The sequence below is a fragment of the Cyphomyrmex costatus genome, unplaced genomic scaffold, assembly GCF_001594065.2.
Source record: "Cyphomyrmex costatus isolate MS0001 unplaced genomic scaffold, Ccosl1.0 scaffold102, whole genome shotgun sequence".
Lineage (NCBI taxonomy): Eukaryota > Metazoa > Arthropoda > Insecta > Hymenoptera > Formicidae > Cyphomyrmex > Cyphomyrmex costatus.
Window position 1 is genome coordinate 241,296 of NW_017274977.1, and position 17,614 is coordinate 258,909.

The 17,614-nt window shown below is 35.5% G+C and overlaps 1 protein-coding gene across 1 annotated transcript in view; it reads right to left on the minus strand.

Annotated features, from left to right (window-relative positions):
* Positions 1-16,481, minus strand: part of sif (guanine nucleotide exchange factor still life) — a 38,257-nt gene extending 21,776 nt beyond the window's left edge. Inside the window, exons 1-11 of the mRNA XM_018539213.1 lie at positions 15,826-16,481; positions 13,890-14,080; positions 13,549-13,667; positions 13,115-13,316; positions 12,025-12,260; positions 10,838-11,390; positions 9,375-9,725; positions 8,778-8,834; positions 8,526-8,697; positions 4,566-4,793; positions 3,164-3,293 (exon numbers count right to left, since the gene is read on the minus strand). Coding sequence (XP_018394715.1) covers positions 3,164-3,293; positions 4,566-4,793; positions 8,526-8,697; positions 8,778-8,834; positions 9,375-9,725; positions 10,838-11,390; positions 12,025-12,260; positions 13,115-13,316; positions 13,549-13,667; positions 13,890-14,080; positions 15,826-15,995 — 2,409 coding nt within the window. The 5' untranslated portion in view covers positions 15,996-16,481. The remainder of the gene's footprint in view (positions 1-3,163; positions 3,294-4,565; positions 4,794-8,525; positions 8,698-8,777; positions 8,835-9,374; positions 9,726-10,837; positions 11,391-12,024; positions 12,261-13,114; positions 13,317-13,548; positions 13,668-13,889; positions 14,081-15,825) is intronic.
* Positions 16,482-17,614: the final 1,133 nt, after the last annotated feature.

A 17,614-nucleotide genomic window follows, 5' to 3' on the forward strand; every position in this document is an offset into this window, starting at 1 on the left:
ATGAGAGATTGTTATATTTTGAGAGAGCTACTAATACAATTCCCAAAATAGGATTTTTCAGAATCTTTTCTTCTCACATGTGGAACATAACGTAAAATCTCTTGGAATGGAGTTTCTTAAATTATATTAGATAGTAAAGAATCTCATCTTATAATGGAATTAAGCTTTACAATTTTAATCATTCTGTAAGTTTAATTAGATTTCTATAATTATATATATATAGTATATCAAATTTAGAGCTTTCGTTTTAAGTATTCGTGTAATTGATTCTTATATTTAAAACGACTTAAATACAGTACACTGGAAAAAATTCTAATTGCATTACCTAATTGAAATTCTGGTTGAAACTGGAAAAATTAAAATTTTCTGTCAAAATAATTGAATAATCGAATAATTGAAGAATAATTGAATCTGTCGTAATTGCGTAATTGAGATAACTAGAGAATATTCTAGCTCGCCCATCTTCAATCGGAAATTTTTCTCAGTATTAAAATTGCATTAAAATGTCATAAACCAATTACAGAGCTGTATCAAAGTCTTAAGACATTATTTAAGGCAGTCTTATAATAAGAACGGACTATAAATACTGGCCTTAGATTCTTTTACGTATGACCGCGCCATATAAAAATGTGATACGACTGAAATGACACAATAGAAACTATTATATTGTTTGACAATTGGTTGAGTAAAAGTCAACGTTTGCGTAAGCATATCTAACAGAATCTTCATTACTCCGCGGTTGATTTTCATAATGGGTATTTCAGCGCACGTATTACGTATATGTATATAGATGTATGCGCTCGCAACGGGGTGTGTTTATATACGTATATATTGTGTACGCGATAAAACGCATTCAGATTCCTGTACACGTACGAACTCCACCCATTTCATGACCTCTACTTATCCGTGTATACATATATCTCTCTATACCTATACACCTACACGTTTCTATTTGCGGTGCAAAACAACCGAGACGAGACAGGGTGCTTACTCTGTAAGGGGTTGCATTAGCGATGGATTCGAGCGGCTCGCGAGAACGAGACACAGGGTTAGTAGGTTATCGATGTTCCTCGGTCACACATAAACGCCCTTCGTACACAACAGCGGATCATGCGCCCGCACAATGCACTCGTTGAGAGTTCAAGTAATTCCATTAGTACGGCGATCCCTCCCCCCCCCCTCCCGAGACCCATTGCGCGATTGTGGATGAAATAGAAGGAAATGATACGCGTAATCGTTATTCTGCCGAATTGTCCACGAATGGGACATCGCGAATTTATCGACACGTACGTGCATTTCCGTTTCCTCGATTCGCGCTGACCTCTTTTGTAACACTGATAGGCGTGGCCAGTACGAGAGCGCAATTTGTGCATCCGGAGGTAGTCCGAGAGTTGCGCAATTTCTCGTAACTATTAGAAACGGAAAGTAATTCTGGGGCATTGTGCGAACGTTTGCAAAATATATGTGCGTGTATTAATATGTCACGTTGACGGAAAAAGTCAATTGTAAAAATGTAAAAATATGAAAAGTTCGAGATTTTAATAATAAAAAGATTAAATATTTAATTTTCACATTCACTCAAGAAAGACGCAATTTAATAGAAAATTATAACGCTGGAAAAATTTCTGGTTGAAAAATAGACGGACCAGTAAGATTCTGATATCAATCAGAATTCCAGTCATCATGATTGGACATCTGATTATCTTAACCAGAATATAATAGATATAATCAGAAAATTCTATAATTCGTTCATTTTTTTTAATTAGAAATTGTTCTCAGTGTAAAATTTATTACAAAGTTATAATTAATTAAAGGATGATAAAATTAATGATTGAATTAATAAGAATATACAATAGTATAATTTATGGAATTATATCGAGAAAATTATGTCACAATTTATTTATAAATTTTATTCATAAAGAGATTTGCAGAAATCGTATTTCTTTCGTGTGAACATGGAACTAATTATCGAAATCGAATAAACAAAATGCATTTGTTTTAATGCAAAAATGGGCTCTTATCTACTACGATTTAAAGTAGTTTTACAATGGCCTTCGGGAACGGTTGCCACCATCGCTCATCGATTTGAGCTTTCGCAAGTACAGCTGGGTACTTTGTTCCATTTTAAATTACAAATGGATGGTAAGAACGTGAGAGAAAAAGAATCTTCTCAAAGGGGCTTTAAGAATAATGCGTCCGCACCACGTCGTAAATACGCTTTTGTGGAAAGTTTTGTATTGTGTGTGTGTGTGTGTGCATGCAACAAAGGGCGAGAGATGAAAAAAGCCAAGCAGCAATAAAACCCATGCGACTTTTGCATTATATATAAATAAAGAGAATAATGGAAGCAGTGACATTATTATCAATTATATATTTAATTTATGATTTAATTACTATTTGTGAAATGAAACATAAAATTTGAATGAAACAAAACGATGTAATTATTTCGAAAAACATTTTTGTTAATATTTTAATACAAATACAAGAAAAATTAATTTATTATAATTTTAATTTACATAAACGTTATAAAATATATTTAATTTTATATAAACACACATACAATTAAAATAGACATATATATGTCTATTTTAATTTAATACGTTGCTTTGATCAAAAAATTGTATATTTTTACATATAATACAATTTATAAAACGTTTACTCGTGTACATATATGTATACATACGTGATATATACATGTATGTATATCATATATATCTTTATATTGTCTCACAAAACCTCTAGTTCCAGTTAAATCAATAATCGCGTTCCGCGGTCGATGTGCATTACTGTCTCGCATTTAATTAATATTAGAGTATGCGCATAATTAGATTTAATATTTAATACAGAACGCCCACGATTCTCAAGTGCAGAATTAAATATTAATCTCCACAGTGACTATTATTGATTATCGAAGTGAATTAAGAGAATACGATCTTTTGTAATAATTCACGACATCTAGCTTTGTAGTTACCGACGTAGAATTACTTGAAACTGATGGGGATACATTCTAAACATGCAGAATATCAACGCAAGACATCCAAGTAGGTTCTCGCACGTATCATAGCCGCGCATACCATGAATACGAACTGCGCTACAAAGGCATCGTAGAGTGGCACTTGGATGTATCAGGTTGATAAGGTCAACAAGTGCTTGGATAACTCACTTCGGAAGACGTCAAGTAGCAGAGCCTCGAGTCGGTACTCTCCAATGAAGCTTGTTGAACGATTCCGTATCTGCCATCCCGGTCGGACATGTAGTCAGATCTGACGCTGTCCTGTCTGTCGAAAGTACCTCTGTAATATGCAACACATCCAACTGAATAGCACGACACAAATGCCACAAAAGCGTACGAGATAAACGTCATTCAATTACAGACACACTCTCTTTCTCTTTCGCGACAGCTTTCAATTGAAAAATAATTTTTTTAAAAGTACATTTCTTGATTCTTTAAAACTAATTCGCAAATTTTGTTTACATTGCTAGTCTCTCGTGTATGTGCATATATTTTTACTTTCAGTTCATGCTTTGTTAAATATTAAAAAGTAGAGAGCTGTAATATCTGACGTTGCAAACAGGCAACCGTTTTTTAATTATTCCATACAGAGCGTTTTTCTAACTAGAGAATATAACTATATGAGATAAAAATGCGATTAAGTTGTATCGAACTAGGTTGTATTTTACTGCGCGATTAGTGAAAAAATGTTAATATCTGCACTGTAATGCAAAAATTACATTTTTCTAATGCTGCTATTGCTAATAGGAAGAATACTAATATTAAGATTAATAAAACCGTTCTTATGACAATACAAAGACCAATCGAGATATGCGATAAAAGCAGGAGGGAAGCGCAGAGCACAATGAAAGTATGGAAGACAATGCGAACAATATATGGCAACAAAAGGTAGATGGTAGCGAATGAACATCAACTATAAGAACACTAAAGTACAAGTACGCATTGTGCCGAAAGAGACTTTTAACTACAGATATTTATATATTACTGCGTACTCACACATTTTTAAAAAAGCCATTGATAGCTTAATTAATACTAGATGATTCTAAATTTTTTAAATGCAATAAAAATCTGAATTATATGATAAATGTGATATGGAAAATGTTATAGTTTAAAATTATGAAAATGTTTGATCTTAGATAACTATTAATGATTTCTTCTGCGGCGAAGCTAGTCTACGTGTCTTCCATCTTCGCCGACGATTAAACTTAATCGAAAAGTTTTCAAAAAATGACAAATAATCATAAAATTTACATAGATATATTTTACACCTGCGTTCATCGTACAATCACCAATCATGTTCGCACCATAAAATTCGCAATTTCTTCCGGACATTTTTCCGTATATTTTACTTGTAATAATAATCTCTTGCGCATTATCCTTCTTTTAAATTACTTATAGCTAGAGGGAGAGTTGCTGCTCGGACGTATAACTAAAAGAAAAATTCGATCAAAGAATCTATCTTTAGAACTCGTGTTGAGATTTTTCGAGGATCCCGCACGAAGATCGTCGACTCAATAACTTGGGCCACGCGTGAGGGATTTGTCTCCCTCACCTTTGCTCGAGCGAGTCAGTCCGGTTGGACTTATAACCGCTGTCGTTGAGACTGCCCTCGTGTCTCAGGGACGGCAGAGAATCCCAGGGTGATTCTCTTTTGTGTCCCGAATAGCCTGGATTTATCGAACTCGAAGCGCCGGAGCCGAAGGTCGAGCTACCCGACTGCCATCCGTCAGAATGCCGGAACCATTGTGCGCGCGCGGACTCCCCGATGCAGCTGGCGCATCTGCAAGTATCGTGCATCATGTAGATCATGTGGTTATATACGATACATCACGTAACTTTGGCATTTCGCGAAAAAAAAACCCTTGTATTTGTACTTAGAAGCTCCGCTTCGACACAATGTAAAATAGACACAAGTTCTTACAGTTTGAGTAACATCTGTACAATACAATATCATTTGATAGATTTATATGAAATTGTAAGGAAATATTCGACTTGTACAATCAAGATTAATGGAGTAAAAAGTTAACAAAGTACGAGATATATTTTTTACAGTATTGCATCTCTTGTTTATAACAACATTTAACATATATCCGCAGAACACAAATTAACAGTGCCATTACATTAATGTTATAATTTCTTACTCAATAATATATAACTGTCATACATGTGTTATGTACATTTATATTGTTGAATGAGAAATTACAATATCAATGTAATATGTGTGTTACCATTGTTTGTGTTCTACGGGTAAAAGAGTCCGGACTTGAATGACAATTTATTTATGGCTCCGATCCCTTCGTGCTTCTGCTAATATCAATTGAAATCGGTTGTTAGATCAATTAAGAAACAAACTAATCTCATTTCATTTATACAACGAACCACTAAACACAAAGTAACAGTAATAACGAGCGCGCGCGTACATAAAATTTCCTATTCAATAATAGCTACATTCAGAAGAAAAACAGCTCTACAATTGTTATATATATATATTTTTTTAATATGTGATCTTGTCCTTAATTTCTTTTGCCCTTGAATGGCTTAGACCCGATTGCACTAACGTTGAACTTCGACTTTAAACGAGGCTTAGCACTCCCCTCCCCATCTCTCCTCCCCCTCTTTCAGCTTTATGACAAACAGAGTTTTCAGAGACAGTGTAAGCGAGCTAATATATGTATTTATATTAACATTATATTAGATTTAAATATACATCAACTAATCAAGGGCAACAAAAATTAAAACTAAAGAATTTTACAATAATAATAATTGCAAAACCGTTTTCTCCATTAAACGCAGCCATTGTAACTGTTGCGTACAACATGTGTTATATTATATTCATATTGTTGAGTGGGAAATTACAATATTAATGTAATCTCTCTTACTGTTATTTTACGTTTAGCGGGGAGTTTGTTAATCTTTTAGAAAACATCAAAATTATTAAGAGAATTTATTTCGGCAAAAAAAAAAAAGTAGACACTCTTCTTGCCGAAAAATCATTGCGTAAACGATATCCAAGTACAAGGGATTAAATGTGTTGTCCGTGTTCTATGCACGGACGACGCGCAGTACCGTGCAGGTACGGGTGAGAAATCCGAACAGAGCACGCCGGTTTTCGCGTCGTCGTCCTCCTCGCCGAGCAGCTGGAACTTGACATGTTTTTTATTCCGCGACTGATCCCCGGATCCGTCATCCAGGATCCGATAGAACACCTTTTCCGGCAGCTTCGGCATCTTCGGCATCTTCTTTGACTCCCGCCGCCTCTCGAGCGATCTGTATTTGCGCTGCAAATTGTAGCTCATTGTTGCGATTTACCTCCTCCTGACGTCAAGCAACGTTCACGTCAAATCGGATATATATTTACACCGTGGATCAAGCTACGGTGACGTCGATCAGCCCTGTAATTAATTCGACGTTTGCACTAGATAACGAACGGATGATTATCGCCGGTGTGTCGAAACGATGATTGTTTGTTGCGTTCGTGGCACAACGGTGAAATAATTATTTCCTCTCGTTCCGTTTTTCGAGCCGGCCGACAATCACGCGCGGCACGACGAAATAATTATCGCATTGGTTTTCAAAGAGTCATTGTTTGCGTATGGCCAAACGCACCAGTGTAATTATTATTTTCGTTCTCGCGCGACCGACAGTCGCACTATATTCTCGACGAGGTAATTATTCTCCTTGATTCTATTTAAAAATTATATCCATCTATAACTTTTTCACAACGACAAAAATTAATGTCGAAAAATTATCTTTATCTATAATTAATAAGGAATATAACGACAAAAATCTTATCCCGCTTGATTTAAGTTTGAAACTTCAATTTAAAACCTCGGTGATTTTTAGCGAGATAAATCTTCCTTCCAAAAATGTCAAAATAATTTGATTTCCATGTGGTGCTTCTGCTTTTTTCATCAATGATTCATGTAGATTTACTTCCCTTTGACATTTCGCACTTTTATTTATCACCACTCAATTGCAATTAGTTCATTAGTGATGTTTCTTCGTGCACCTCATATTTATCAAAGATTTACGTGAACAATTGCACTCTGCGCATCACAACGCAACCGCTCCGACCACCGCATTATTCTCGCACCAGGATAGGACGACACGACGCGAGACGCACGCAATTTCTTGTTATAAAACCCTGTTCCTCGACGCGTCTGTCGTACGCAACTCGATGCACCGGAAGTCACCCCGCCAGGACAATCGCGTGCGGGTGAATCTCCAACCGCGTGCGCGTTTCTTTCTTTCGTCGGGGCCTCGTTACCACGGAACACCCTTCTTCTTCGCTCTCACCGTCCAGCTGAAGCCCACTCGCGGGATTTCTATATTTATCACGGTACGGCTCGCCACTGTCAGCCGCCGTCGCTGACCCGTGATGCACAACGCGCCGGCGACCGGCGGGGATGATGATGCATGCATGCGCCGATATTGTCCGAGAGCGCTCTATCGAGAGGCGTACCTTCGATAGACCTCGATAGACACCACGCGACGCCCGTCGACGCGCGTCGCCTATCGATATCCTCCTCACGGCACACGTGACATTCTTTTTTTTTTTTCCCTGCGCCGCCCGCGGGATATCGATAGGCGATATCACATCCGGTGATATTATCCAGGTCACCCTTAATGGACGAACACGTCTCATTGACCAGTGGCCGCAGGGCGCAGCTCTTTAAATGTCAAAGTCTCGCAACGGCGACTTTCGCGCCTTTTTCGATACGCACCCTTTGGCAATCGAAGGGGCGATGGCTATTATCGAGCCCTATCGCGCGCGTCCGCTTTAATTAACGTAATCTCATACTACTTGTATGAGAAATATTTCAATGAGGAAGAAATGAAAATGTGTGTCAATGAATCAATTAATCCAGGAACAAAAAATTCCAGAAAATATCCGACAGATATTTAATTTCTATCTCATGAGAATAATTGAAAAGTAATTAAAAGTAAAGGATCGTTTGGATTTCTACATAAAAGTGATATGAAAGTGATTATAAAATCATACCTAATGTATTGCTTTTAATAGGAAGGGACCCATACTTACTGAGAAAATATTTTTACTGAATAACCAACGAGAAAAATAAGATTTCGCATATATTTCATGTTATTTAACGTAAATGATATACGTTAATAACATACGTTTCTTCATTGATAACTTATACGACAAGGATTATACATAAAATTTTTACACGTAAAATATTTTAAACTTGAGAAATCTTATTCTCTTATTTAAATAGAAATTATGTTTGCATAAAAAGACGTGTAATTTATTCTTTGTACCATCCAGGGATGTGTTCCAAAATTTATTTCTGTCAACTCCGAGTATTTTTTATCTTTGTTCAACATTCGGTGAATAGGAATAAAATGATACTCGGATTAATAGAATTGAATTTTGAAACGCAAGTTGGATTCAATTTTTGGCCAGACAAATGAAAAGCGCGGTGAATTAAGCGAATGCATGAAATCCTTTACAGTATAAATGCTGATTTTAACATGGATTGGAGCGATGATTTACCTAGAATTGTAGTCGCTGAGATAACCGCGATCCCGATCGGAGTCTCGTTCTCTCTTCTCTCTCACCATCTCGTTGCGATCGCTGTAATAGCCGTCTCGATCCTTGCTGTTCTGTCTTTCGTTGCAGTAGCGGTACGACAGTGGCAAGGTCGACGACTTGTTGGAATTGGAACCTGTAATCATGATAATTGGTTACGAACAAAAAATATGAAACTTATGTATTTTTTTAATTCTAAGCATACGTCCAACTTACGTCTTCGTGAAGCGTGAGGCGTGCGCTGAACATTCAATGGTATGTTTTCCGCAAATTCTGAAAAACATAAAAACTCTCGTTTTAATTATTCGCGTGAAAATATTTTACAATTAATTATTTCGATAGTTTCACCTTGAGAAAAGCTGGAAAGGTTAAAGTTAAAGTTTAATTAATTCGTTCACTTGAAAAGAACACGGGTCGGTAGGATATACAAAAAGACAATATTTCTTAATCACTAGAACAGCACATAATTATCTTCTAGAAATTTAATTTCTTAAATGCCATGTTATAGAGTCATTAAAAAGAAATCTTATGAAATCTTCTGAAAACGTTTATTCTTTAATTTCTTACAATGCAAGTAATTTCATGACGTACTTCTTAAACAGAATTTCACATAAAAATGAACACTTTAAGTCATTGATAATTAAAAAATAATTTGTAAAAAAAATAGCGAAAAATAAATTTTTATAATTAAAAAAATTGCATTCTTTCATTATAAATATTAATTAAACTGTTCTATAAGCCAAAATTCGTGACTAATAAAAAAAAATTACTGAACATTTCACTCTCTTTGTCAACAATGAAATCAAGTCTCACCCAAGTTCTCCATACTCTGCGTGAGCAGAGCCTCAAACGTGCGCAGGCTATAGCTCTCTGCGTCCATGCCCTTGGCGAGAGTGTTCCTGAGATGCATTTCGTATTCGAGGAGCAACCGGCTGGTCGGACTGCCCGGTGTCGACACTGACTGCATGTTCTGCTGATATGTCTGGCCACCGTTGCAGCGGCGGGAGTTGCAGTGGTTTGACTGCTCCATGTCGGAGTTGCCGTTCGACGAACTCGGTGTAGTGGCATAGCACTGGTTGTCGAAGATGACATTGTCCGAGGGCGGCGACATGTCACCTGTGCACCGATTACGTTCCGAATCTAAGTACGTCCTGCCTCTGCCGCCTGCGGGCAGAGAGGTGCAACCGAGAGTGCAGGATGTACGACGGACGTGATGAGATGTGCCGGACGTGCGGCGCTGATCAATGGGCGAGACGTATCAAGTTAATCGGGAACGGCGAACGCGTAACCCGGGAAGCGGTCGGTTCAAGAATGAGCCATGAAGCCGACATGAAGCTGACAGGACAACCACGTTGTCTCCTAGTGCGCATGTTACGTAAGGTCAGGAGTAACAAAATGTTAGGAGGTGCCTCAAGAAGTGGTGGGTGACCCCGTGACTTTCATTAGAGTGCAGCTGGCTGGCTGCTGCATTGTGCGTTTTGTGCGCATGTTAAGTTATACCAAGGGTGTAACTAAAGGTTATAGGGATTGATGGACGTCATAGAATCAGTCGCCGATTAGTTGTAGGGACTTCCTACAGTGTTACGCATTCGCCAGTATTATGGGGTCAAGCAAGGGAAGAACCACGTGCAAGACCGATCACGTAATTGACGATGTGAACTTTGTTACCTTTTTACTTTTTGCTACTTTAAATCACGCCCGATTAAATCTTGTCGTTTTACGATAGATAAAAATTATATTATAATCTCTCAAAAAGTTGAGCGGAACGTTTCGTATTTTTAGAAAAAAATTACGTAATCAATCCTTTTCTTCAATTACTTTTAAACATTTTCCTTGTTGAGAACTTTATCTAACATTCATGATAATTTATTGTATAACTGTTCTTTAAATTTAAAAAAAATGTTAATATTAATTCGACCAAATAATTTCATAAAATTATCTATTAATTATCTCAACAATGATAGTGTTACTCCACTTAAAAAATTTAACATATTTTAAATGACAAATTACAGCGTATAAAGATATAACAAGATATTTAAACATTAATCACATTTCATGAAATTATCAAAATATTTAAATATTAATTAACACATACACACATTCGTTGATTCATTAAATCCAAATAATTAAATATTATTACATCGTAGACATTTATCAATTACAAATGTGCAGTGAAAATTTAAAACGTCAGGGCGACATTGAAACGATTAAAAGTTACCTAAAAAGATCACAAGTAGAAATTAGCAGAAAATCATATTGGCAAGAAAAAATCGTACCGGAGTATTGCCGACTCATGTCGTGGGAACTCCTGGAACTCTGGAACTTATTGTTGTAAGGCGCGCGATACGGATGCGCATAATTCTCGTTGTCGATCTCCTGCATCATGTACTTCTGATTGTTATTGCTCGGATGGTAGTGATAGCTGTGGTGGCTGTGACGTTTTCTCGTCATCTCCGGCGACGTCACCGGGCTGTCGATACTCGGCATTGGTTTTAGCATACGTTTCAGGGTATTCGAATCCAGACTGAGGCCGCCGTTCTGCGCATTTTCAATCCGCATATCATCGGTGCTCTTGCTCTTCGATCTGTGACCGTGATTGTTGTTGACAATGTTGAATAGATTGCCGTTCTGCATCTCCAGTTCAGTGTAGTCGGCCGACTTGGTGTGGTGGAGCTCCTTGCGCAACGATTTAATCTGCAAAGTGCCGCCGGCCTGGGTGCCTTCTGACTTCAGCATCTCGATGCCGTTCTGCTGCGTGGACATGTCCTGGTTTTGCTTATGTTTTTTCGGTGATATCGTGGAACCTTTTTTCTCATCGGGGCTCTCGATCTATGAAATGAACAAATTGATAAGCTTAAAATAGTTTTTTGATTCTAATAATGAATATGATCTATTGTTATAATTTATTATTATAATTAAATATTTCTTAAAATTTTTTCAATAAATATTTAATAATAATAATTAATAACAATTTTATTTAATCCTTCAGTGCCACTTTTATTACGGTATATCTGAAATTCCTCTTTTGCTTTGCAATGCTATAACTTTTTTATTAATAAAAATATATATACAAAAATTATAACAGTTATATTGTTATTAATTAATGCTTGTTAAAGTGCCACCGAAGGATTGATCTTTTACAGAAATATTTTCTTTTAAATTAACATTTTACTCGAAATATCGACAAGGAAATAATATTTCATTATTAAAAAGATAATAAAAAATAAATACTTACAATTCTTCTAAAAAATTACACACACGCACACATTTTCATATCTTAATTTTTTAAACATTAAATTGAAATATTAAATTATTTAGGAAAAGTGTAGAATTGAGATTATTTAAAAAAAAAAACTAAAAAATAATATTGATTTGTTTACGAGTTTTAAATTTGTTACTTTTGAACATAATACAATGAGAAGGATGCATATATGCTGAGATCGACGCTTGCCTGAGATCCCACTGTGACCGTTCCGATTCCAATGTTGGCAGTCTTCGGAGTCGTCTGAGACATCTCGTTCTGCTTCTCCTTCTGCTTGGATAAATCAACCATCAACTTTGGTGGTTTCCCGGGTGTTGCACTATTATTAACGTTGTCATAGAGAGACGCGCTGGATGTGGCCGCTGTTATCTTGTCTCGTCCCGGTGTTATATCCATTTCCATGGATCGCCCTATAGTCCGTGGAAGTGTAGACGGTCCTAAAATAGAACGGCCAAATTATAATATAATTAATAAAATTATACCTATTAATTTATGTTACTATATTTATTTGCCACAACAAAAATTTTCTGAAATATTATAATGTTGTTGTATCTATCAAAATCATATACATTGTAAAAAGTAAACTTATATGTACAAATACCAATATGTAAAAATTACGTAATGTATAGGAAAATATATAAAATTGTACGTTTTTCAAAAATTAGTACTTTTACCTCTAATTATATTATTTATAACATAAATATATCTTTATATGAAATAGAAAATTATAATAATAATAACATATTTTATATTTCTAAAATGTATAAATTTTTATAATATTGTATAACATAATGATACTAGCATGTATATTATATTTGCATTTTATATTTGTATGTATCGATAATATAATTTAAGAAAAATTGTACGTAATTTGTTTACAAATTATGTAAATATTCTTATAAACTTCAATTGTAATTTTATTTCGTAAAATTGTTTAATTATTATATATAAAAAAGAATAATTTGATTTGTCATAAATTGTAACTCTTAACTTACTGTGTAAATATATATCTTTAATCGTGGATCCTAAAATTATCCAATATAATTGTAATTTTATACAAATTTTTTTACAACGTTTACATTATAATAATAAAAAAAAAACACGTTTTTAATTACTTCATTTTAAATCACAAAGCAATGAATATATAAAAGAAATATAAATATATGTATATAATATAAAAGAAATATAAATATATGTATATAATATAAAAGAAATATAAATATATGTATATAATATAAAAGAAATATAAATATATGTATATAATATAAAAGAATATTTCATAATCACATACCGCTTCGGTATCTGGTATCTTGAGAGCGCAGTCGGGCATACTGTTCCGCCGTCATGCAAGTACACTGAGGTTCCCTAGATCGGCTCGGTGAGGCTGGTGTCGACAGCGGCTTTCGGCGTGTTTTGATCTTCTGCTTGTTCGGTGGCTCGAGCTTCAACGAGTAAGAAGAGGACGCTTTCCTTGAAATCTTGAACGATGGTGACTGTATGGAAAATTAACTAGTGACTGCAAATGACCTAAGAAGTCGAATGGGACTTGTATCGGACTTGTTGTGTGTCGTCCCTAAAGTATCTCCGCTCAACTTCCTTGCGCGCGACCCGGGAAGGAGAAAGAAAATAAACGGAGACGCGTTGAGAGTGATAGCGAACAGGATTATGGCAATGATGTATAATGTAACAAAATGCGTGTCTCAAGTGTAACATCACTAAACTTACGCAGCATTCTCTGAATTGCTTTGCGTCTATGGGAGACGTAAAGTTCAGCCCCCACGTGTCGCTTGTCACTGCATCCTTCCAGTAGACAAAGCATTCCGACGCTTGGCCGATGCGCGTACCTTAAATACAATTACATTATATTAATTATTGAAGGATTTATTCGTATTAAACTTCATAAATTTTGCCACCTTTATTGTCGCAATATTATTCTGAAAGTAAAATCAGTTTGTGAAGATAGATACATCTTTGTACGTATATTTTTTACGTTGTTGTTCTTCCTTCTATAAAGAATCGAGATTTATTTAGAGTATCTTAAAATACATGTTGTAATTATGGCTCACCTGGCTGGACCAACCGCACGTCTAGAATCTTATCGACCTGGCTATTGTACGCGGTGATATGGAAGACACATTCCGGCGAGTCCTGAATGCAAGTAATGTTTACCGGAACCAAATCCTCGGACACCTGCTGCCATTTAGTATTACTTGCAGCCGCGGCGCTCGCGTTTACATGGAACACTTCGGCCCAAAGCCTAAAAACTCTCGTCATTACATCGTGTATTGCGTCAACATATTTTTTGAAAACATCAATACACTTAAGGGAAGTTCTATGGAAAGAAATAGTAGAGCAGGCGTGACATAAAAATGAGAAAAGAAAAACGAGAGAATTCCATATAATCCAGAGTATTCGATTTTCACTATACATATATCTTCGTCGATAGTCGATACTACGTTGAAATTGCATAAAAATATTTCCGTATGACGTCGGTCGCTTTATTTTGAAACGGATAAAATAGAAATCATCACATGCGTCGGTGGAAAATCGCATATATATTACGTGCACGCTACATCTGCGTTTACCGCGTAAACGTCGAGCTTTTTCTGCATTAAAATTACACGATCCGTGGATATTTATTTTTAATTCCGAAGAAACGATATTCATTGAATTTTGTCAATCAATCAATGGACGAGAAGGTAATGATACTAAAAATACTAATAGTCATGCGAAGCTTACGTGTACGGGTGAGGTGTAAAAGTAGATAATATATACGTGAAAATGTGCAATTGAGAAGTATAAACGAAAAGTATAAAAATGTAAAAACAACGTAGCTAGGAAAAAAGTACTCGAAGCATAATTTTTTTTATTTCACTTAACTCAAATGAAATCCAGGCTAGTAGTACAAGGCAGAAATAGCAGAAAAGAACAGTTACTTCTGTTATCGAAACATAAAGCGCGGTTTTCTTAATGCGTATTATTTTTCAAGCCCGTTCAGGAATATAAAAGGGAATATATCGAGAGATCGCACCATTATTACTTAAAGTTAATCAAGCGTATCACGATCTGAATAAGAAAAACGAGCTATCGGCCGTGATGAATGGGCTATCAGCTTGAACAACCAGACAAAAAACAAAAGAGAAAGACAAAAGAAAGGTGAGGACCAAAGACGTAAGCACCGTCAAATAAGACAGCGAGAAGAAAGCACAACGAGAGAGATAAAATTGGAAAAAAAGGAATTTAATAAAGAAAATATGAGACAGTCTGGGTGACGTGAATAAAACGCGACGTCTGATGCGACGTTCAACTGCAAAGGTACATATATAAATTCTCACTGTGCTACGAAATAATATATCAAGTTCGGATCTTTGTATGTTGCATTTTTTAATAAACACTTCAGAGCGTTTGCGAAAATAAGACCAATAACTATTAGGCTAACATTGCGATAAAATATATTAATTGTACTTGAAAAATTCAAATTAAGCTCTCGTAAAACTGTTTTTAAAACAAAATAAATGTTTCTTAATGCTACATACATTTCTCTATATTGATAGGAAAATAAATGTTTAATTGAAAATCCTAAAAAGAGACATTGTATAAACGGATACTCATTAATTTTAATTGTGTGAACGTCACAATCTTATCACGTAACTTTTTAATTGCTTAAATTATTATCAGACAAATGTGACCATACAATTATAGCACTATCTTCTTTAATAATTTATACATTTAATAAATTATTATCTATGGAAAAAAAAAATTTATTCTCATCGCCCACATGTTTTATTCTCATGCCATTTAGAAATATCAACAAAGCAAAAAAGATAGAAAGAGAGAAAGTAGAAAGAGAAGGAAGAAAAAAGAAAGAGGGGATAGAGAGAGAAAGAGAGAGTCAGTATAATGCATATAGTCAAGGGGTGTATGGTAATCATTGAAGAGAAAAGAGTGGTAACATGGTCAAATGGAGAGTGATTCAATGGTTGAATGGTATGGTATGCGCACCTCTTCCTCTCTCTTAAGCTTCCGCACCTGAGCAAGTGGCCACTATCACCCCTGCGTCCTGCGCCGCCGCTCATCCCGGCCCTGACACTGGACTGCCATGGGCTGTCCTCGTAACGATACGTCTTTGATCTGATTAGGGGTGCGCAACTGCAGGAGAGCTTGTTGCCCATTCTAACTGCTCTTATTCCGGCTTAGATCCCGCCACCTGCCTGCCCCGCCGCCACCACCACCACCACCACCCTTCCTGCGTCACCACCACCCTGCACTCGTGATGCCCGTTCGTGTTTCCGGCTCGACACGCCTTAGCACGTATCCGCCCGTCCTGTCCTCCCCGTTCCTCAAGATATCCGGTCTGATCCTTCTCGCTGCGTCTATATATTTTTCCTCTTTCTCTATCTCTCTCGGTTTCACTTCCTTCGGTTCCTCTTTGACACACTTTCGCGGGGCTGGCTCGTATGGCTTGTTTCTGTCGACTTTTGGCACCGATTTCCACGACGCCGACCACGGTCGGCGGTTTGACGTTGCTTTTTTTGCGCGTTTTGATCCTTTGATCCGTGTGTATTATTGGGAAGCACTGTGTGTAATAGACAATCCCAGAGTTATCAGAGTGGAAGGAGGTATCTTTATTGTCACATCATTGCAAACACCGATAGTCATCAGCTTGTCCCTGGCATGATTGCTGCAAACAGACGCAAATCGATTAGTTGTAAGAAAAATGCATTTCAAATAACTCTATTAATTTGCAAACCATTTACTTCCGCGTACAAGAAAATTATTTGTCAAATATACTTTCGGAATATTATTCTTTTTTTGTTTTTATATGGCATTCATTTATTTATTTTAATAAAATATATATTGTTCGGTTTTTATATTTTATTGTATTTGTAATATTATTTGCATATAGTAAATCAATAATGTATACATATATTGCTCCTCTCTCTCTCACACCTTTTACGTTTATTAAAAATAATGATTAACTAAACTAAAAATTAAATTGTAATATATTCATGAATGCATATAATGATCACAGCGCTTTGTTGTTATTTTAATTATTAATTCATATGCGATATACTTTATAGTTAATTTAAACTATTATTGCATGTTTCATTACATAAAATAATATGTTATAAACAAGTTTTCAAACTAATATAAAATTATACTAATAGATATTATATAATTCATTTTTTAGTTTTAAGTAATTGATGTTATAGTCAGATTGGCAATTATACCTTCTTTCTTACACATAATTCAATTTTTCACTAATTATTTATAAAAATGCATCTTATTATTAAATAATAATATATATAAAATATGCATATTTGAAGTAACAAATAATTTCAATTCTTTTTGTAATCATATATTATACATTTAAGTAGTAGTAACAATTTTGGTCGGACATAAACACAAATTACTTATCGATTAAAAAATTATATCCATAACTAAAGTACTGTGTGTTTCCAAAGAAATAGAATAGTAATTTTTTAAACAATAATTAATACGTTGAGAATGGCGAATAAGAGTCAATCTAAATCTGATAATATATTCTAATATTCTATATTGCGAAAAATATCACTTAATGTTTGGCGTTTCGTCCCGGCTTCCACTACTGGACTCATCAGTAAGGTATTGTAGTGGAAGCCTACCTTAGACGCCGGTGTAAGTTATTAAATCGAGATTCTATATAAAGAGATATACGCGTGTCTCAGCACTTGCGAGAATTTGCGAATATCGATAGACCTCTGATGGCGGGTCGACGTAGTAATATTCTTCGCAATATTTATCCAAAGTG